Source organism: Macaca mulatta, chromosome 18, assembly GCF_049350105.2.
Source record: "Macaca mulatta isolate MMU2019108-1 chromosome 18, T2T-MMU8v2.0, whole genome shotgun sequence".
NCBI classification, from domain to species: domain Eukaryota; kingdom Metazoa; phylum Chordata; class Mammalia; order Primates; family Cercopithecidae; genus Macaca; species Macaca mulatta.
In genome coordinates this window covers 21,827,124-21,849,935 of record NC_133423.1, presented here as the reverse complement: position 1 = coordinate 21,849,935, position 22,812 = coordinate 21,827,124, and the positions used below count along the sequence as shown (strand labels likewise).

Sequence of the window (22,812 nt, the reverse complement as noted above, 5' to 3'; positions counted from 1 at the left end):
TTGGGATACAGATGGTTTTTGGGTTCTTTACGTGAGTGAGTTCTTTAGTGGTGAATTCTGAGATCTTAGTGTACTCATCACCTGAGCAGTGTATGCTGTACCCAAAATCTTTAGGCTTTATTTTTTTGGAGTAGTTTTAGGTTTACAGCAAAAATGAGTGGAAAGTATAGAGATATACCCATCTACTCCTGCCCTCCACACACGCACAGTCTCCTCCACTATCAACTTCCCCTGACAGAGTAGTACATTTGTCACAATTGGTGAATCTACACTGACACATCTTTCTCACCCAAAGTCCACAGTTTACATAAGGGTTCACTCTGGGGTTGTACAGTCTATGTTTTGACAAATATATAATGATATGTACTCATCATTATAGTCTCATGCTCTCCCCTCTACCCCTGGTAACCACTAATCATTTTACTGTCTCCATAGTCTTGCCTCTAGAGTTCATGGGAAGGAGTACTTCATTGGGAAAGAGGTCACCAATGACAGAACAATGAAGTTAACACTCTAGTTCTCTTAATCACTTATGTCCTGGATTAAGAAAAAAAATATTAATGGTAGCCATAATTCCTCCTACGGGTTCTGAGAGTCTATTTTGAGTCAGGCAGGAGGGTTTTTTGTTTTTTGTTTTTTTCATATTATTAATACCTCACTTGACTCTCACAACATCCCTTACCTTTTTCAGTATGCCATGTAGTTGGGATCTTACAGTATGTAGCCATTTCAGATAGGCTTCTTTCACTTAGTAATATGCAGTTAAGCTTCCCTCCTGTCTTTTCATGGCTTGATATTACATCTCTTTTTTGCACTGAATAGTATTTTATTTTCTGGATATCCTGCAGTTTATTTATCCATTCATCCACTAAAGGACATCTTGGTTACTTCCAAGTGTTGACAATTATGAATAAAGATGCTAAAAACATCCATGTACAGGCTTTTGTGTGGACATCCGTTTTCAAGCTGGTATTTGGGTAAATACCAAGGAGTGCAATTGCTGCATCATATGGTGAGAAGATGCTTAGTTTTGGAAGAAATTGCCAAACTGTCTTCCAAAGTGGCTGTAACAAATACAGTTTTTATTTGGTGGATGAGCAAAGGGTTCATGGAGGTGAATAAATTAGTCTAAGACTGGACAATATGCAGGGACTTCTACCCAGTGTCTTCCTGTGTTGCTTCTCACCCAATGCTCAACCTAAGCAGGAGCCTGGAGGCCGGGCCAAAGGTTCTGACCTGAAAATATCACACTGGGTTCTAGGTTTATTGGTCACATTTTGGACCCTTACTCTGTTTCCACAAACCTGTTCCACCCACAGCTTTCCTCATTGCAGTTGAGGGGAACTCTACCCTTCTAGTTCTGTAGGTTAAAAATCCGGAGTCAGCTTCAATCTCTTTTCTTCTTTCATGCCCTATATTTATTCTTTCAAAAAATCCTGAAGACTCTTTCTTCAAAATGTATCCAGATTCTGAATCTTTAGTGCTGCCACCTTAGTTCCAGCAATTATTAGTGACGGCGTTAACTATCACCATATCTTCCTATGTACTAAGCACTGTGTCTTCCACTTACAATTTTATACATCTGATATTTGGAAGAATTTCACACAGACTAGCTTCTGAATCTGTACATTTCAAACCTTAGTTTTTCTCTCCTACCCACATACTTCCAAGGCCAGGTGCTGCAGAACACTTTCATATCAGATGCCACTTCCAGTGCTTCTCCCTGCCACGGTGCCAGGTGAGTTGGCACAGTGGATGGCAGTATTCCCAGAAGCCATTTTTTACACCAGGATGGCAGGAAAGACCGTGAATCACATAAAATACATTCACCAAACTCAAACTAAATGTATCTCCAACTCGTTTCCTCCTTAGCTGGATCCCCAAAATTCTCTTTGTCCCTCCAACAGCAGGTGAAATGTAATGGAGGTGAAGTTGGAATGCAAAGAAACAGAACTCTTGACCAATGGCAATTGCAATATCTTGTTTTTGAAAATTTTACACATTCTGTGGTTAAGTTTCTCCCACGCCTTGGAAAACACCTTTGAAACTGAAGGGACCCAAAACTTACCTTTCATTAGCTTCATGGTAAGTCAGCTTCTGGTATATTTTAAATTGCAACCTGATCCTTTCCCCTGGACCTCCCCATTCAACTTATCTGCTTTTCCTGTTGTCATACCACCTCCATCCTTTAGGTACTGTATAAATTATCTATTATATCTGTCTTCGGTAGAATATAAGCTTCATGAGGGCAAGAATCTTTGTTTGTTTTGTTCACTGATGTTTTTCAAGTGCCTAGAACAAGGCCAGGTGCATGATAGGTGCTCCATAAAGATTTGTGGATAAATAAATACAATAAATAATGCATAAACGAGTGAGTGAATGAACCAAAGGTAATCTAGGATCAGAATTGTGATGATCTAGGACTTCTAAATTTAAAACTTTGAGTTCTATTCCAGACTCATTTCCACTTAACCTTGGCCATGTCAGTGAACCTTTCTGGGCCTCTGCTTTCTCGTGTATGAAATTAGGTGGTTATGTATTCTTTTAATTAATATCCATTGCAACCCAACTGTGGTCAAGGCATTCAAAGATACTTCCTTGCATTCAAGTGGTACCACTCAAAACGCAGAATTCATTGGCATCAAAGTCCAACCTCTTCCAAGCCCCGCCCACCTCACGTCCATCTTTAGGCCCTGCCCCGATTCGGTTCAGCCCGCCCCCAGCGTAGAGGCACCACCTTTCCTCGTTGCAGTCATCCAATAGCCAGGATACACGGCTAGGTGATTTGCGAGTGGGAGTTAGGTGTCCTCTTGGCGCCTGACCAGAGTCGGGAAATTCAGCTTCTCTTGAGTAGTCCCTTCCCCGAGTTGGCCCCGAGGTATGCGGGGTCACTCGCTGCTCGATGTTCCCTCCGAAGGGTCGGACAAGGCTCCGGAGCCCTGTCGCTGCCCTCCCTAGGAGCCCTGGGTCTTCACTGGCCGAGGTGCCCGCCCCGCGGCATTCTGGGAGTGGTAGTTTTCTTCCTTCAGGTTCCTTCCTGGCTGGCCAGTGCCCAAGACTAGCGAGACTACGATTCCCAGACGCCCAAGCGAGTCGCCGGTCACGTGGCCGCAAGGACGCGGGGCCGGTGGGCGGGGGCCGGCAGGTGCCCCGCTGCTGTCTGTCACATCCAGAGCCGGCGAGCCGCTAGGTCCCCAGAGACCCCGCCATGGTACGCGCGGGCGCCGTGGGGGCGCATCTCCCCGCGTCCGGTTTGGACATCTTCGGGGACCTGAGGAAGATGAACAAGCGCCAGGTGACGGAGGCGGGTGGTGAGCGCGCCCAGGCCGGGACCGGCTGTGCTTGCGAGGAGTTGGGGCTTCCAGTGCAGGGCTCCAGGAAGGGCAGCTCCCAGTGACTGCGGCCGGGCGGCCACCCGAAGCTCCCGCGCTGGGCTCTCAGGCCCTGGGTTCTACGCCCACGTGTGGGCATGGGTGTGCACTTCCTTGCCCTGACACGAGCACAATTAGGGGAGGGTGTAGGAAAGGGGAGAATAGAAACCCCGTGCCATGGAATGTCAAATGTGGATGAGAAAGCCATAGCCACGCTTGTGGGAGAGTTGACTATGTGAACGACAGCTGTTTGCGCGTATTTGAAGGGCCACCCGGTGAAGAGGGAACCGATTTCTCTGTGGGGCTTCAGAGGCCTGACTGCCTGCGGGTGGAAGTGGCAGAAAAGCAGGCGAGAGGGAAGAACTTTCCTACAATGGGAGCTGTCCAGCGATGCCTCCCAAAGCAGTTTCTTTCCAACCTGGGCAGTTGTTTTTCCTCTGACCGTGGGTCTGGACTCAATAATGCTCCCTGTGCCTAGAGAGCTCACAAGCGGTGCGCAATCATTGTGGACTCAACCCATGTTCCCAGCGGGATTCCAGAAGCCTTCGCTAACTTCTGAGATGCCATCATTCTGGCTGCACTATGAATATAGGAGGCAGTGTAGGGTCTTTGGGCAGCTGGGGTGGTTGAATTCCCTCTCCTTTGTGAGAAGACCTAAGAGGAAAACGTTCCTCTTGCTCTCTCCTTAGCCACTTATTAGCCATCATCACTGTCTTTGGGTCCTTATCTCTTCACTATAAGGTTAAGAGTGAGTAGGGATTGGAAAGGAAGCCTTCTCAGTCAGGAAAAATACGATTATGTAAGCTTCTAGGTAGAGAATTTGGGGGACCTGCAGGGCCTAAATATCACGGTGGATACTAATGCCACTATTACTACTAATAAATTGTGCTAAGAAAAATGGGACCTTCCAACCAAGGGATTTTGCTTGTCTTTGAAAATGGTATTAATCCCCATTATTTTGAGGGCATCCAGTTTCATTTGCTCCATCAGTTGAGATGTGGGGTGATGCCCATGGGAAGTCACAACTACTCCTTAAGGCATATGTGTTTTTCCCCTCTCACTCTCCTCCCCCTCCCCCAGGTAGAATTTCAGACTAGTGCAGTCGTGTGGGAAAGTATGATAATTTCTGTTTCATCAACCGTGTTTAGGATGTGGTAGTGTCTAGGTGTGCACAGCTGATATACTCCTGTTTCTGGAAGATGAGTTGTAGTAGAGATTATCACCAGCTTAAAAAAGTAACTGCTAATGTCCTGAGCATTGATGCTGTTCACAAGAATACCCTACAGGAAGTAGAGCTTTGTTTAAAAATTTAGACTTAATGGCTGGGTTTTTAAAATGTCTCTAAAATTAGTACTGACTACTGATGGCTGTAATTGCAGACTGTTAGAAAAGGCCCTCTGATGAGTGTATTGATCCCTAAACCACTTTGCCCTTTGAAAGATCAGTGTGTTTTTTGCTCTCAATGATAAGGCCTGCCAGTAGCTGGCTGTATTGCCTGTTTTGCTAGTCTTCTAATTAAAATTCAGCAAGCTCAAATCTACTGCTTCTCGGTACTTTTTAAAAAAGCTTTGTCCGTTTGCTTTTTGTTGTTGTTGTTCCTCTTCTTCCCTCCAAAATAGCATCTTATGACACCTTGTCAGGCCTGCATGCTCCACCAGTCTTGAAAGCAGGACCTTCTTTCTCTGCCGCCCCTGCTTACTATTAAAGCAGGACCCACATGCAAGACAAGGGCTCTTTGTTTCTGCAGTGAGGAAGAGAGGAGGAAATACAGCTACTGGCAGTGCTGCTGCTGTCAGCCAGAATCTTTGGTCTGAAATGTTTGCTTAAAACTCTTAGACGTTGGCTGTTTCATCTTTGGTTGACAATGACTGAGTGTGGACTTACTTCTACACTCTTGTCGTGAGCATTAAGTGCTGAGCATACAAAGTTGGTAGGCAAAGGTGAACAACAACAAAAGCACCCGTGAAACGTGGTGGTGGTTTGGTTTTTTTAGACCCCAGTCAGCTTGTCAGGAGTTCAGTCAAAATTACTTTTCTGGATTCCAGGATTTTAAGCCTAGAATCTGATGAGTAGATTTCTTAAAGTTAAGGTGTTGCAAGTATGATCTGTGGTTTCTTAGTTTGATTTTTAGATTTTTGTGTATTTGGGCATTTCCTTAGCAGGTAGATGGTTTGCTCAATGGAAGCTTTTTTGAGGAATTGATTTTGCTTCCCCTTACTGAACTTTTCAAGCTTGGGAAATTATACGGGAAAATATATTCTTGGTACGAGGTCTTTACTGGATAAGTGGCAAGATTTTATAATTTGCTTTTATCAGGGTGGAACCAGATGGCTTGAAAACTTGCCTAAAAACGGCAATCTTTGTTTAAAACCATGGTTTGGGGCTTTCCTAATTGGATATGTAATTCATTATGGAACAGTGGTGATTTATCAAGTGCTTTCAGTCAGGCAGAGCAGCTGGGGAGGGTTTTGAATGTGAATTCCAGTGAACAACTTCTGCTTTAGCGTGGCGTGACTTGTAAGGCTGATTTTACTTTAGAAGCAGTGTTTTGTTGTTGTTGTTGTTGGACACTCAATATTTATTGAATGAAGACATGAATTTTTTTATCTCTTCTAAATGCTCACTTCGTTGCTTTCTTAAATATTTGCTTTGTGATTTTTGATTTTTTCCGTTATGCTCTTTGAGCTTACGGTGAAATGGTGTAAAGACTTTGATTGTTTCATGGCAACTTTCTGGTAAATATTCTTCATTTGATGAGAGATAAAAGACCACATATTAGGTACAGTGCACACTGCTCCAGTGACAGGTGCACTAAAATCTTAGAAACGACCACTAAAGAACTTAATCCATGTAACCAGAAGAAGCAATGGTTTAACGTATTATAGCCCAACACTTTGACAATGTCTGCTTAGCACTCCAGTTTCATTTTTCAGTCTCCTGGGAATATAATGATAGTTTCATAATTTGCTATTGACACAGTAGCCAAGTCGCTTTAAAAAATGGTGTGTAGGCTGAGTGCAGTGGCTCACACTTGCAATCCTAGCACCTTGGGAGGCCGAGGCAGGTGGATCATTTGAGGTCAGGAGTTCAACACCAGCCTAGCCAACATGGTGAAGCCCTGTCTCTACTAAAAATATAAAAATTAGCCGGGTGTGGTGGCGCACGCCTATTATCTCAGCTACTTGGGAGGCTGAGGCAGGAGAATCGCTTGAGCCAGGGAGGCGGAGGTTGCAGTGAGCAGAGATCGCGCCATTGCACCCCAGCCTGGGCAACAGAGTGAGACTCCATCTCAAAAAAAAAAAAAGGTGTAACTTTAATGTTGAATTATATTTATGTTCCTATTTTGATTTATTGCACCAAATACACTATTATCTTAATTCACTTATGTCCTCACTTTCAGTTGTATCCTTCATAATTGCATCAGATTACCTATTGTTACAGTTTTAACATTAACAAGAGACAGTTTTGAGCTCTGCTTTTCCTACCTTACATCAGTCAGAATACGTTTTCAGAATAGAGAAAAGTTTAAAGAAGAAAAGTCAATGACTCGTAATTTCACTATCCTAAAATAGCCTCTCTTAGAGTCTTGGGGCATCTCTTTGTGTTTGTTTTATCGTTTGGTGAGCTCCTACTGCAGCTTACATTTTTCACTCAACATACTGTGTTTGGTTGTGTCATTAAACTTCCTTTTTATTTTCCTCCTCTAACCCAACCCACTTTCTCCTCCACTCCCATTAAGTTCTTTATGCATTGTTTTAAATAGCGGACTAATCTGCCATTTTCTTTTTCTTTTCTTTTCTTTTCTTTTTTTTTTTTTTTTTTTGAGATAGAGTCTTGCTCTGTCACCCAGGCTGGAGTGCAGTGGTGCTATCTCGGCTCATTGCAACCTCCGCCTCCCGGGTTCAAGAGATTCTTGTGCCTCAGCCTCCCGAGTAGCTGGGATTACAGGCGCATGTGCCACCATGCCGGGCTAATTTTTGCATTTTTAGTAGAGTTGGCGTTTCACCATGTTGGCCAGGCTGGTCTTGAACTCCTGAGCTCAGATTATCTGCCCACCTCGGCCTCTCAAAGTACTGGGATTACAGGTGTGAGCTACACCGCACCTGGCCCCATTTTCTACTCAGTTATTTCCCTGTTGTTGCTCATTTATTGCATTTTCCACATTATTAGAATTAAGACTGTAATGAATGTCTTCGGGCCATAATTCTCAACCTGCACTCACCATTAAAGATGGTTATTTTATCACTATTTGTTCAACAAATTGAATACTTAGCTTTTTGCCAAGCCCATGTTGAATCTTGAGGATACAGCTATGAGCAAGGCTGAAATGATGCCTACTTTTGTGGAATGTAAGGTCTAGTGCAAAAGACACTTTAGGTAATTACATGCTTAATTATGATGCTGATGAACGATATTAAGAAATACAGGATGCAGTGAGAATATGTAATAGGAAGACCTAGGCTGGCCAGAGTGGAGGTTGGCAAACCCCACTGCACCACCTGTTTTTGTAAAGTTTGATTGGCACACAGCCATGCTCTTTCTTTTACATATTGTCTATGGCTGCCTTCCCGCTACATTGGCAGGGCTGAGTAGTTTCAATGAGACTATGTGACCCGTAAACATAAAATATTTACTGTCTTACCCTTTACACAAAAAGTTTGCTGATTTCTGGTCTAGCCAGTCAGGGCAGGGTTCTGTTGGGCACTGGCATTTAATGGTGGATGTAAAGGTGAGTGTTGGTAAACTGAGGGGTCCAGGGAGGGAGCCTTCTGGGTGAAGGCCCTGGGGTGGAAAGAAGCATGTGAGGTGGAAGCATGGACAGTACCACCAGTGCAGCTGGGGTGAGGCGAGCTTCAGCAGCTGAAGTGGGGCTGGGGGGATATATCAGACAGGGCATTAGAGGCCATATTGTAGTTTAGTCTTCATCCTCAGAGTAGTGGGATACAATCAAAGGGCTTTAGGCAGGGCATAGACATGACCAGGTGACCAGATGTGCATTTGAAAACCAGTACAGTCAAGCACCATATAATGATGTTTCTGTCAATGATGGACCACATACACGATGGTGGTCTCATAAAATTATACCATATTTTTACTCTGCCTTTTCTATGCTTAGTTACACAAATACTTAGCAGTGTGTTACAGTCGCCTGTAGTATTCAATCTAGTAGCAAGCTGTACAGGTTTCTAGCCTAGGAGCAATAGGCTACACCGTATAGCTTAGGGGTGTAGTAAGCGACACCATCTGGGTTTGTATAAGTACTCTCTATGATGTTCAAACAACAATAAAATCATCTAACAACGCATTTTTTCAGAATGTGTCTGTCATAAAGTGGCGCATGACTGCCCTGATTGTAGCACAGAGAATGGATCGGAAGAGGTGTGCACGGGCATTAGGAGACCTGTCATGAGGCTGTCACAGCAGCCTGATGGGCCCCGTTGGTGATATGAGAGTGGCGGCAGTGGGAATAGAGAGAACTGTACAAACTCCAGACATGTTTGGAAAGCCAGAATGTATAGAATGAATGGGTACGGGGTGGCCCCAAATAACAGGGCAATAATAATGTCATTTACTGAGAGAAGGATCACTAGCACTGAAAGCTTTTGGAAAAGGTAAGTTTAATTTTGACATGTTGAGCAGGAGGTATCTTTAAAGACATCTGAGTGGAAACGTCAGGTAGGCAGTTGGAAGTCTCTGAATTGGGAGTAGTTAGCATGACGGGACCCATGCCAGCATTCAGGTAGAGGAGGTGGTTCAGGTGGAGGAGGAGCAACTGGCAGGAAGACAAGAAAGTGGTCAGAAGTGGATGGCATGCCATCGTGGAAGGCAGGGGCCAAGGGTTTGAAGAAATGATCGTGTGTATTGAGAGCTGCTGGAAGGTCAGGTAAGGTGAGGGCTGACAGTTATCCTTTGCATTTAGTGAGCATGTGACTGATTATGTAGGTTGAGGACTGAATATAGATGGTGAAGAAGGGGAGCAACTTGGGGTAGACACTGTTTTGAGAAGAGCTGTGAAGGAGAAGAGAGAGTGTGAAAGCTGGAGGAGGATGTGAGGTGGAGGAAGGGTTTGCAATGGGAGAGTCTTTAGCTGATGGGAGGAGGAGGTATAGAGCCATGATTCAACTTTCACTGCACCTCAGAATCACCCCACCCCTCCCAGTGATCCAGCTGGTCTGGGATGGACTTTCCAGGGCTTCCCCGATGATTCTAAGGTGCAGCCAAGGTTGAGAACCAATGGTATAGAGCAGTGGTTCTCAGCTGTGATTCCCACGCCAGCAGCTTTCGTGTCGCCTGGGAATGTGTCTGAAGTGCAGTCCTCAGGCATCGCCAGCTGATCCTAGTGCACACTGATGCTTGCACGCTGCCGCTGTAAAGAACGGTCCATATACCCAGAAGTCAGAACCACGTAGAACCACCTGGGAAGTCTCTATTTGAACTTCCTGAGTGTCTTTCAGCCTGACTTTTCCAGGCCTTGTGTATTTTTTTTTTATTTATTTTTTTTTTGGAGATGGAGTCTCGCTCTGTCGCCCAGACTGGAGTGCAGTGGCCAGATCTCAGCTCATTGCAAGCTCTGCCTCCCGGGTTTACACCATTCTCCTGCCTCAGCCTCCCAAGTAGCTGGTACTACAGGTGCCCGCCACCTCGCCCGGCTAATTTTTTTGGTATCTTTTAGTAGAGACGGGGTTTCACCGTGTTAGCCAGGGTGGTCTTGATATCCTGACCTCGTGATCCGCCCGTCTCAGCTTCCCAAAGTGCTGGGATTACAGGCTTGAGCCACCGCGCCTGGCCGGCCTTGTGTATTTTAAACTGTATTTAAACTGTGTTTAAAACTGTATTTTAAATTGTACTCAATGCTCAAAAAGAGTTCATACCACCACATTCCAGCTCAGTTAAAATTGAATTTGGATAGTTGAGGAAAATGATGTTGCCCAGAGCCACGTGATCCAGGTCCTCACTCCAAACTCAATTCAAAAGGATGTTCTGGAAAGCTGGTAGGGAGCTAAGGTGGGATCTAACTTGTCTAACATCACTGCCTCCAAAACGCTAAAACTATATTAATAGCAAGGAGGTTTTAGAAGTTATCAGTTACTCCAGGATATGTCCAGGAAAGGAAACAAGATCAGCCAAATACTAGAAGCTGGAAAACAGATGGAAGAATGGGAACTGGCACAGCCAGAGAAAGCCAGGATCTGAGCGGCACTGGGGGAGGCTGTGGCTCTTCAGGTTTGTGAGGCAGAGAGAGTCCTGAGACCCAGGAATTGGTGTCCCCAGAACTGAAGGCGAAGGGGAGATAGGGCTGAAATAAATTTGATTGGGTAGAAAGGCATAGAAGCAGTGAGACCCCCCGCTCTCCTGTCTTCCACCCAGAGGCCTCACCTTCCTCAGCAGAGGTCTGGGAGTTCATTGCCTGGAGAGGGGAACGGAAATCTCTGGAGGAGGGGCTGCCAGGCCTGGTAGGGTTGTGGCTCCCACCCTATAAGTGACTGTGCACACTACATGCTGAGGGTAGAAAAACAGAAGTGAGGGGTGAAGGACCTGACAGAACATGGGTCCTCAGGTATAAACAGAGGTGAGCACAGGTGCCAGGAGAATAGGCACCTGCGGCCCGGTGGAAGGGGGGTCATTGAACCAGTGGGGATAGACCCACGTGGGGATAGAGCCATTTTGGTTCCGGGGTGTGTTGCTGAGAGTGGGTGGCCCCAGTGGAGGGGAGATCTTTGGAGATGTGGATGGGGGCCCAGGAATTAAGATAGCACAGTGTTGATGGACCACCCACCTGGCTCTGCAGATCACCCCAACAACTGCAGGGGTTGTGGAGAGGAAGATTGAGGCAGGTACCAAAGTAAGGAGCCTCCCTGGTGGGCGGTGCTGGCGATGCCATGAGGGGCTTTGATTTTGAGTGGTCCTAGCCACAGCAGCGTTAGTCCCTGTTGCGCCTGGAAGGAAGGCGGATGTTTGGGCTGACAGGTCAGCTCCAGCCCGACAGGGTGTTGGCACATGGGCAGGTGTTGTTTTCTCCTTTAGTCACCAGGAGTTGGCAGGTGCAGCAGGCAGCTGTCAGCAAGGAAGAGCCTGTGCTTCAGCTTGTGCCATGCTGCAAGGAGCGAGGCAAGCCCAGTGGGTCTAAACGCAGTGGTCTGAGGTAGAGTGGGTGGGCTTCTACCTCCTTCTCAGAGCTGATGTAACTAGTGCTTATGCGTTAACTCGTGTGACCTGCCCACCTGTACTCTTTTTTTTTTTTTTTTTTTGTAACGGAGTCTCGCTCTGTCGCCCAGGCTGGAGTGCAGTGGTGCGATCTCGGCTCACTGCAAGCTCCACCTCCCGGGTTCACGCCATTCTCCTGCCTCAGCCTCCTCCCAAGTAGCTGAGACCACAGGCGCCCGCCGCTACGCCCAGCTAAATTTTTTTTGTATTTTTTAGTAGAAACGGGGTTTCACTGTGTTAGCCAGAATGGTCTCGATCTCCTGACCTCGTGATCTACCTGCCTCAGCCTCCCAAAGTGCTGGGATTACAGGCGTGAGCCACTGTGCCCGGCCCCTAACCACATATTTGTTATTTACCTTTTAAAACATTTATGAAAAATTTAAACATTAAGATGTTTAGCATTTCTGTTCACTGGTTTTAAAATGTCATTTTTAGATGCAGGATGACCTCATTGCCAAGCACTATAGGAATCGGAAGCTTCCGTTTGAGGCTAAAGGTAGTTGTAGGTGAATCCACAGTGTGCGGATCTGGGTGAGACCTGTGCTCAGCATGCTGCACTATGTCTGGGAATGGTCTTCATCGGGAGGCTCTGGTGGCAGGCCTTGAGTAGCGCAACCCTCTAGGGTCTAAGGTGCTGGGAAATCCTGAAGAGGTAATGAGGGCCTCCTTGGGGCTTTAACAAGACAGGCCTCACAGATTGCTCTTTTTTCCTCCCCTCTCTCTCACTTAAGGAGAGATATTTGCCAGGCTCTTTCCAGGGACAAAAGTTGAAATAGTGCAGAATTTTGTCCCTTGTGTTAGTTTCCTGTCCTAAAACCGTGTCTTTGGAAAAGTTTGATGAGTGCATCTCCAGCTTCAGGGTGGCGGGTCTTCTGCCACTGGTTTTCACTGTGGTTCCTCTTTTTCATTCCAGCTCTATTACCAGGTTTTAAACTTCGCCATGATTGTGTCTTCTGCACTCATGATATGGAAAGGCTTGATCGTGCTCACCGGCAGCGAGAGCCCCATCGTGGTGGTGCTGAGGTAGGTCCCCCAGGCTGGCCTCCAGCCTCCAGCCTCCATCACAAGGCTGCCCTGGGTCTGAGGAGCGGAGCAGCCTTAAGTGAAAACCTGTATGACAGCTGAAATTCAAGATTTTAATTGGATAAATTATTAGTCTTTATTGATACCTATTTTGAGAATGTTTCTTTTTTTCTGGCTTTTGAAAAATCTTATCTTTCTTAGTAGACATTTTAGAGCTTTAACCATGTTGGTGCTTGTGCACCTAATCCATGTCAAATGACAATTTAATAATATGGTATTCATGCATTATTTCTATACAAATTGATTTTTAAACATAACTAAAAATGTTACTTCATTTTCTTTGTACCAAACAGGCAGGGCGTCCGTATCCCCAGTGCGTAGCATTGTGTCTAGTATTTTTTTCAAGCTTCTTCAGTACTACTGGTGTATTGATGGCTACTATCTTCTTGAGACTATGATGCTTATAAAAGTACAGCATGTTTATTTTAGAAAAGTTACCACTAGAGTTAACTTCACACAGCCATAAAGCCATCCAAGGGGAAAAACTTAACATCAGTTTGAAATCAAATGGCCGTGTTTGGGAGCTGGTAGGTGCTTCAAGATGCCGTCTGTCTGGTGTGTCTTAGGTCATCAGATCTGTTGTTTTCAAGGTGGCGTGGTGGGCTGTGGCAGTAACTTGGGCAGAGTCACAGCTTACCAGTGCAGGAGCCGAGGCCAGAACATAGGGCTCTTAGCTCCCATACCAGTGCCCTTTCCCTCCACCGGGCCTTGCCACCACCTTGTGGGGTCATAGCCATGATCCACGCCCCACCAGGCCGCCCTCATGTGGTTGGCCAAGGGGCACACTTCTAGAGATGGAGTTTCCGTGAATTTAGAAGAGGCCAGCCTAGCTCACAGCAGAGCTGTGGGACCTCCGACCCACTCGTGTTCACACTGTGCTTTAGGGAGGTCCCTGGCGTTGGGGTGGGTGGATTAGGAGTGGGGAGAAGGGAGGTACACTCATGGATTCAGGAAACCTTAGCCTTGCTTCACGTGTAACAGTTCCATGCTTGTGTGTTTTATGTGGTTACACTTCCTGGTAAGATTTCATTTGAAGGAAGGATTTTAAGGCTTTTTTTTTTTTTTTTTTTTTTTTTTTTTTAAAGAAGAAGGAAGTTAAAACCTCAAATTTAGATGGACTCTCTCCTTTAACAGACAAGGAACCTGAGGCCCAATGAGGCCAGGCCTCAAGCATCTCCCAGTAACTTTTGGCAGAGCCAACACTAGATCTGAGATTTCCTGGCCCTCCTCAGATGTCACAGACACACTTCCACACAGGAGCTAGTGTGAAATTGCTGCACTTAGGGACTTTTTTTTTTTTTTTTTTTTTTAAAGCATCCTTTGTAATGTTAAAGCAATTTGGTTTGTCAGCATAAACCAATGACATCCCTAAGGGATGTGTAGTTTTTGGGGGAATCTGGCCCATGAGGAAAGCAAGCAGACATTGATATTAGTGAAACATTGAAGAGAACTGCTCTCCTGATAGGACATGATAGTGACCCTTGATGTCCAACTTCAGGACACCTATGGCCTCTGTCGTCTGTGCAGGGATCTTTTCCTAGCTGCAGTTCTCTTACACTGTTACTTTTCTATCAACATCTTCCCACTGTATCTTCAGGAATTTTGTCGAAGGAGTAAAGATGAAGCCTCAGATGAAGAAATTATCTTAAGCATTTTAGCTTTTTTTTTTTTAACCCTGAAACAACGATGTTTTATTTTCAGAAGAAGACAAAATAGAATTTCATATTGGGGGACAGAACAAACTCAAATTTGTTGACTGTGATGTTTTCTCTTAAGTCAGTTGTATTTCTAGCCCCTTTCCCCTGTCATTCAGATTGGCTGATTTTGAATGCTTCATCCATGACCATACTTAGTGGCACTGGTTTGACAGGCTGCATTTCTCCTTGCCACCTTCTGCACCTGCTGAGATGTTCGAGGTGGGCCAGGCTGGAGGGAAGGAGGGCAAGCTTCTCGAACTCTTGTTGGGAGCCATGGTTTTCTTTGTTTCCGCTAGAGCTCCACGGAGCTTCAGTGGTTCATTCTCCTCAGGTTCTTCCTGCTCAGCAGCCGTTACTCGTCCTTGGTTGCACAGCCCCCTGTCAAGCTGTATTTCTAGGTCTTATTCTCTCACGTATTAAAGCAAAGAATTAGCACACACATACGTGTGTGTGTGTATATATTTACATTATATATATATATTTAAAAAAATGAACTTTTCAAATTTTAGCTTCCAGCATATTGCAATTTACTTTGCATCCACCAAAGATTTTGGCACAGGTTTAAATTGGTATCATGTGGAATTATTTATTGACTTCCACAATAACTCAGTCCATATTTGTTAGAATTGGACTTTTGTAGAATATGGTGGAATTCTCCACCATATTCTCCTGCTGCTGCAGGAGGCGAAGGACTTGGGTTCCCGTTTTGTCCCAGCCTCAGTTTGGCATCAGGGTGGGTTGTGCTCCCCAAGTGCTTTCATGTGTGCCTCATTTCTTTTTTTTTTTTTTTTTTTCTGGAGACGGAGTCTCGCTCTGTCGCCCAGGCTGGAGTGCAGTGGCCGGATCTCGGCTCACTGCAAGCTCCGTCTCCCGGGTTCACGCCATTCTCCTGCCTCAGCCTCCCGAGTAGCTGGGGCTACAGGCGCCCGCCACCTCGCCCGGCTAGTTTTTTGTATTTTTTAGTAGAGACGGGGTTTCACTGTGTTAGCCAGGATGGTCTCGATCTCCTGACCTCATGATCCGCCCGTCTCGGCCTCCCAAAGTGCTGGGATTACAGGCTTGAGCCACCGCGCCCGGCCGGTGTGTGCCTCATTTCTTAAGTAAGGATTGCAGTATCCTAAGTGCTGGGGATCTGCTCTAAATGAAAGGATTGCCCTAGATGATTAGCTGTAAGTCTGCAGTTCTGGAGGAAAACGCTACTGTATTTGTAGATGCAGGACTTTTTTGAAAGCTAAAAATTGGTAGCTTTTACTTCAGAGTTGCCATTAATCCTGCTTGCTTTTCTACCTGATACGAACTGCAGAGGGTCCTGCCAGTGCTCATGACACGTTAATGTCAGTAGAAGTCATTTCCTTTCGCACATGTTACTACCTTGAGCAGTCAGAAGGAAGCCGCAGTGGCTTGTTTTATAGCTCCTGAGACCTACTTGACTATTGAGTTTCACCTCTGACATGTTTATTCTGATCGCCTTTTGGACACAGGGTAATGCTGATACTGACTTTGTGCTTCTTTCTAGTGGCAGTATGGAGCCGGCCTTTCACAGAGGAGACCTCCTGTTCCTCACAAATTTCCGGGAAGACCCAATCAGAGCTGGTGAAATAGTTGTTTTTAAAGTTGAAGGACGAGACATTCCAATAGTTCACAGAGTAATCAAAGTTCATGAAAAGTAAAGAGGCTTATTTCTTTTTGATTTTGTTTTGTAAATTTTTGGTAGATTCGTGGCTAATTAGAAACTAGTAAAAGCACAGGATGATGTCGTGAGTTCTGCCATTTTCTCACTGGGTGACTTTGGACCGACTGCGTAACTCTTTCTGTAGGATGAGAGTTGTGGTAGTTAAACCCACAGTAACTCACAGAGTGATTATGAGAATTGAGTGAACTAATGTTTACTAAAGCAATTCAGAAACTTAAATTGCTGCACAAATGTAAGGTGTGATATATTATGACATGGTAGTTATTTGAAGGAGTTCAAAGAAAATCAAACAGTTTTGATATGAAAATTATTTTCTGAAATGCAAAAAAACTAGCTGTTTTTTCTATGTTTGGCCAAAGTGGCATTTTCAGCAGTAATATTAGTCCTGGATGGATAAAAATTCCTTTTCCAACTCATCTCATGATTTGGTCGTTGCATATTCTGCATTAATTTTCCATTGCCACATCCCCCACTCCCCAAACAGCCTTGCTGTTAATACCAGCCATGACTTACTTATTAAGATCCTTTTCTGGAACCGGAAACATTTGCTTCTTGCTCAAATATATAAAGTTCCCATGAGAGAGTACTTCACATGATTAGTAAAAGTGTTACATTTCATATATACTTGGTTATTCATTTACCTTTATGCAGCGTAGTATGGATTTTTATCTGTATGAGTCAGAATTAAATTCAGGTATGCCAAGGTATGTTTTTAAATAATGGAGCATTTCTCACTCTGTATGTGTGTGTGAGTTTGAGAGAGAGAAGTAACTCCTTGTACATATCTGGTATTAGATTCCCATTCCATTCACTGCTTCTTTTTTTGAGATGGAGTCTCACTCTGTCGCCTAGGCTGGAGTACAATGGTGTGATCTCCGCTCACTGCAACTTCCGCCTCCCGGGTTCAAGCGACTCTGCTGCCCCAGCCTCCTGAGTACCTGGGACTACAAGCATACACCATCATGCCTGGCTAATTTTTTTTTTTTTTTTTTTTTGAGACAGAGCCTCGTTCTTGTCTCCTTGGCTGGAGTGCAATGGCGTGATCTCAGCTCACTGCAACCTCTGCCTCCTGGGTTCAGGCAGTTCTCCCTTAGCCTCTCAAGTAGCTGGAATTACAGGCACGTGCCACCACACCTGACTAATTTTTGTATTTTTAGTAGAGATGGGTTTTCGCCATGCTGGCCAGGCTGGTCTCAAACTCCTGACCTCAGGTGATCCACCCGTCTCAGCCTCCCACATTGCTGGGATTATGGGCGTGAGTAACCGCGCCTGGCCCATTTTCTGCTTCTTCACAAGTGTACCCCACAGATATGGATACTTATTCACTTCACATTACTCTACACATGAGAACAATCCAGTTTCATCCTGTGCTGATACGCTGGTCCTGTGCTAACGGTTACTTGATGCCTACCTGTTAGATTCCTGAGGAAGAAGCATCCTCAATCATGATGTGACAGTACTTGCACTGACTTACAATTAATTTCTAAAGATGATCCATTGTTCCAAGTTGAGGAAATGATTATTTGCTCTAATTTGCATGAATTATGAGACACTGTCAGGATTTTTATCCTGATTTCCTTTATAACCGTGTCTGCAAATCAGCTTGCTCTTTTTAATATGGTTTCAAATCTTTGGGGGTTTTTGGCATTTTATCACATTATAATAGTGCATTCTTTTTTCGTCTCTCTTATTGAAAGAAGACCCTCTTTACAGCTCCATAATACTACAATATTATGTTTCTAGAGTCAAGGCTATCTGAGCACCAGTTTAGAATGCTTAAAATGGGTCCCACATGTCTCTTTAACACACTGGTGTTATGCCATTTGTGATTCTTGTTTCCCTGCAAATTCTACTTTATGCTACCATGGTCAGTGGTGAAGGAAGTAATGCAGTAACAAATTGTGCATTTGGCAAGGAAAAGGAAATCTGAGGACAGCCTAGAGCACAGTTGCATTTAAATTACCTTGTGCTCAAATCTGTGTGATCTAGGATTAAGTTTATATCTAGAGTGAAGAGGAATATCATCCATGTTAACAAATTGGTCTATGAGGCTGGGCACGGTGGCTTATGCCTGTAATCCCAGCACTTTGGGAGGCCGAGGCGGGTGGATCACTTGAGGTCAGGAGTTCTAGATCAGCCTGGCCAACATGGCAAAACCCCACCTCTACTAAAAGTGCAAAAGTTACCTCGGTGTGGTGGCTCACACCTGTAATTCCAGCTGCTCAGAGACTGCGGCAGGAGAATCGCTTGAACCTGGGAGGCAGAGGTTGCAGTGAGCTGAGATCGCACATGGCACTCCAGCCTGGGTGACAGAGCAAGACTCCATCTCAGACGAACACACACACAAACAAAAAACCGAATTGTTCCATGAGGTCTAAGAATGAAAACAGTTCAAGTCCAGCACAGGTTGTTAAACCACCTTCATGTCCTGACTTCTGACCTGTTCTGACTTGAAGTGAATGAAGTGAGCCTGGAAAAGCTCTTTGTCAGCAGTGTTTTTGTGTATTACGAATCTGGACTTGAAAGAATTGCACAGTGGTGATTCACATGATTTTACCTACTGATGAATGACACGAATACACTTGTTTACAGGTTAAAAAAATATTAGGTCCTAGTATATTCGTCATTCCCAGAAGCCATGTGGTGAGATGGAATTCTTCATTGTGTGCTGTGCTGGAAGCAAATTGTTGCCCTTGTGCTTGGTCATGCTTTTTGTTGTCACGGTTACTTGAATGTTTTGGAATTGAAGTCTACAAAATGGTCATTAGATTTGTGCTTCAGTTGAATGGTTGTCTTAAGCAGTCATCTTAGATTTAAAAAAGGTCAGGTTATCTTTGACTGTTTTTCTAAATGCTCCTGTCTGACAGTAAACTCTTGGGTAAACTAATATTTTTGTAAATGACGCTGTGCTGAAAATAATTTTTGAGAGGACATTATTTTGCTTTCCAGAGATAACGGAGACATCAAATTTCTGACTAAAGGAGATAATAATGAAGTTGACGATAGAGGCTTGTACAAAGAAGGCCAGAACTGGCTGGAAAAGAAGGACGTGGTGGGAAGAGCAAGAGGGTGAGAATTCACCTTTAAGTTATATAGAAGGCTATGGAAAACACTTAGAAATGAAGATATTAAATCGATAGGCTGAATCGTTAATTACAAATCAGGAGAGTTCTAAGCAGTTCTAGTTTATCCTGTGAAGACAAATACAACTTATAAATTCCTAAAGACCTAAAATCTAAAACGGAGCCCAGTTACCTGTATGATGGGTTCAAATCTATTTAAAAATAAATCCAGCCAGGCGCAGTGGCTCACACCTGTAATCCCAGCACCTTTGGGAGGCCAAGGCAGGAGGATCACTTGAGCCCAGGAGTTCAAGACCAGCCTGGGTAACATAGGGATACCCCATCTCTATTAATAAAAATTTTTAAAAAATTGTTCTTAAAAAATGAATAAAAATAAATCCTGAGAGATTAGTTATTTGTGGATTTTAAATAACCATTACAAGAAAGTCTCCCAGAGATAACCACTGTTTAACATTTCAGGGAATGCTGTAGATACTCTCTGGGCTGGTACAGATGTGTGTTATACATATATATAATTTTACTTAGAATTTGATTGTTTTTCACCCAGCAGGAAGTTGGAAATAGCTTTTCGTGTCAAATCTACATCTATATCTTTTTAAGTGGCTACAAGCTGTTTTATTGCGAATACAAATTTATTTAACCAATCCCCTTTTGGTGGACACTTAGATTATTTCGTATTTTTCGTAACTAGAAACATTTCTGTGATACATCTTTTAGTATTCATCTTTGTATAGTTGTCCAGCAATGAGTTCTGCTTCTGATTGACATAACAGAGAATGTGTCCTCATTAAAAACCAAAAAAGGGAATTCTTCCCCTCTCGGCAACCCGTTTTATGTTGAACAGATGCAGAAATGTTTTTTTTTTTATCTTACCTAAATCTCACTAGCTTTTTAAGGCTGGAGAGACTGGCTACCATTTTGTAAGATTTAGCGTTATCAGTCAGATTGTGGCTTACGGCTTCTTCCTACTCCTTTAACCATTTTTCTTTGTTGCATTTTCACTTGAATATCTCCGGGGGGACCGGGAGGGCTTCCAGTTAGTCCATCCTGTCTTTCTAGACACTCTGGTGAAAGACTTTGGATAAGAGAGAGGATGGAGCTACTGATGTATAAAAGACTGGAAGGTACTATGGGTGTGTTAGCTTGTCTCCCACGAGCAGAGGTGATTGAGACCTGGGTCCATCTGATTACATATTGCTGTTAATTTTGTCAGCGTAATCATTGGCTGGTTTATGCCCTGAACCTCCTCTCTCTGGGCTCATAATCATATATGAGTATAAGTTATGCTATTCACATTTGTATTTGCTACCCAATACATTTATTTGTTATATCTGACAAGCACTGGGAAATCAAAATAATTATTTGCATTACAAACTCATTACTCATGTGCTTTGAAAGCTTTATCTAACAGCAGTTTTTATATAGGCTATCTGAATCTTCTCTTCTAAATAAAAACTAGATTTGTGAAAGTTGCCTATTCTTTTTGTATAAGCGGCTTAACTATTTTAATTGTAGCAAGTGAAGACAACCAGCATCACTATCTCAACTCAAGTGCCTACTTAGAAAACTTGTCCTGGCTGCCAGTGCTGATGCTCCTTACTAATAAAGCTGTTTGAGACAGGGCTGAATACATCCTTACAGCCCCGGTCAGTGGCATTCCCACGTACGATTCATTTCCTAAGACTGATTTATAGTATTTTCAGATGTTGCCATCATCATGTTATAAACAATTTTTATATCTCTTGCTTTTTATCCCACAATTTAGGTTTTTACCATATGTTGGTATGGTCACCATAATAATGAATGACTATCCAAAATTCAAGGTAGGAATTTATGTGTGTCTATATTTGTTTACTTAGTTAAATATTGGAGCTTTTACTTGTGCAACTGTAAAGAGGCAGTCTTCTTAAAACATGTTGCCATTAATAGGCCTGCAGAATATCTATAGTTAACCACATATTAATGTAGTCATTTAAAGTAGCAACATTTAAATTAATTATTTAAAATAGCTACTTTCCCCCTGTGTGTTCATGTTCTAAAATGGCATTTATCTAATTGCTGCTTTTTATTATGGAAATTTTCACACACACACAAAAGTAGTCCCATAAACTAGTAATGCTTACCTCTCAACTTCAACAAAAATGGTATCTCTCTCTCTCTCAATATGTATGTGTATATATGTGTGTGTATATATCATATATATGTAAGTGTGTGTGTGTGTGTGTATGTATATATATATATATATTTTTTTTTTTTGGACGGAATCTGGCTCTGTCACCCAGGCTAGAGTGCAGTGGCACAATTTCGGCTCACCGCAACCTCCGCCTCCCAGGTTCAAGTGATTCTCCTTCCTCAGCCTCCCTAGTGGCTGGGATTACAGGTGTGCACCACCACGCCCAGCTCATTTTTGTATTTTTAGTAGAGACAGGGTTTCACCATGTTGGCCAGCCTGGTCTCGAACTCCTGACCTCAGCTGATCTGCCCGCCTTAGCCTCCCAAAGTGCTGGGATTACAGGCATGTATCTAAGTATTTTTTTAAAAAATCACTTGACAAACAATGGGAAACCTGCGTAGGAGTAAGCACTGCATTTGCTGTGTTTGTTCTTTGTCTGATCTTCAGTCCATCAGTATATTTTTAGGTTTTTGATCATAATGTGGCATTGAACAGCTCATTTAGAGAACAAGGCATGGGGGGAAGAGGTAATCTTTTGATTCTGTCCTCAGCCCAGTATTTAACGGACTTCATCTGAATACATTTACAGACCAAGTTTCTTTGTAGACCTCACAGTGATTTTCCATTGTGTTTTCTTTCCAGTATGCTCTTTTGGCTATAATGGGTGCATATGTGTTACTAAAACGTGAATCCTAAAATGAGAAGCAGTTCCTGGGACCAGATTGAAATGAATTCTGTTGAAAAAGAGAAAAACTAATATATTTGAGATGTTCCATTTTCTGTATAAAAGGGAACAGTGTGGAGATGTTTTTGTCTTGTCCAAATAAAAGATTCACCAGTAAAGATGGTTTTCTTTTGTGGAATCTGATTTGAATCTGCTCAATCTCTCTGCCAATTGTGGGAAGCTCTACACTGAGTGTGAGGGTCTGCACCACTTCAATAACAAGGCAGGCTGTTTAGGGCCTGGCCTGCTAGTGGGGCAAGGCATGGTCCACATGTATAGTTGTAATGTCTGAGTTTCAAAAGTAAAATTCTTAATATATAATGACATTTCTGGGGGTAAACAAAGAGGCCCTTAAAAGGACATAGTTTCTTATTAAAGTATAATCTGAGAAACTAAGAAAGCCAACATCTTTTAGAAGGAAGGGATGTAATCTGCTTTGTTTTGTGGTATGATATATCTTGAGATAGTTTGTTAAATTATTTGAGAAGTGTTTAATAAATTATTTAAAATGGTGCATACTCTTTTGAAAAACTGCAAAAACTCCAGAAGGGTAAAAGTTGAAAATTGCAAAAACTACAAAAGGTCTCTTTCCTCAGACTTCCCTTTCCGCTTACCAGGGATATCCACCACTAAATTAGATATTTGCACGCTGTATAGTCCTGCAGAGAAAGTAGACCCTCTTGCAAGTATTTATCAAGCGCTTTTACCCAGCCACTGTCTGATGTGCTGGAGGTACAAAGTCTCTGCCCTGACGGAGCCCACACTGGAGCAGGAGGAACAGAT

At 43.6% G+C, this 22,812-nt stretch overlaps 1 protein-coding gene across 4 annotated transcripts; it reads left to right on the top strand.

Moving 5' to 3' along the window:
- Positions 1–3,143: 3,143 nt before the first annotated feature.
- On the top strand, positions 3,144–22,148 carry SEC11C (SEC11 homolog C, signal peptidase complex subunit). 4 transcript variants are annotated; one of them, XM_001086489.5, is made up of 6 exons: positions 3,144–3,295; positions 12,490–12,599; positions 15,873–16,022; positions 18,999–19,118; positions 20,898–20,955; positions 21,948–22,148. In XM_001086489.5, the coding sequence occupies exons 1-6, from the start codon at positions 3,209–3,211 to the stop codon at positions 21,999–22,001; spliced, it is 579 nt and encodes a 192-aa protein (XP_001086489.3). In that variant the 5' UTR covers positions 3,144–3,208; the 3' UTR covers positions 22,002–22,148. The 4 variants fall into 4 exon arrangements, with proteins under 4 accessions (XP_001086489.3, XP_028693635.1, XP_028693634.1 ...); XM_028837802.2 differs by having other exon boundaries at positions 3,144–3,311; XM_077974673.1 differs by lacking the exon at positions 3,144–3,295 and adding an exon at positions 9,176–9,255.
- Positions 22,149–22,812: the final 664 nt, after the last annotated feature.

Excerpts from the sequence above, each read along its gene's own strand:
- SEC11C (XM_001086489.5), top strand. The coding sequence starts at position 3,209 with ATGGTACGCGCGGGCGCCGTGGGGGCGCATCTCCCCGCGTCCGGTTTG. Across the intron at positions 16,023-18,998 it reads GTAATCAAAGTTCATGAAAA|AGATAACGGAGACATCAAAT; the intron begins GTAAAGAGGCTT and ends TTTGCTTTCCAG. Across the intron at positions 20,956-21,947 it reads ATGACTATCCAAAATTCAAG|TATGCTCTTTTGGCTATAAT; the intron begins GTAGGAATTTAT and ends TTTTCTTTCCAG.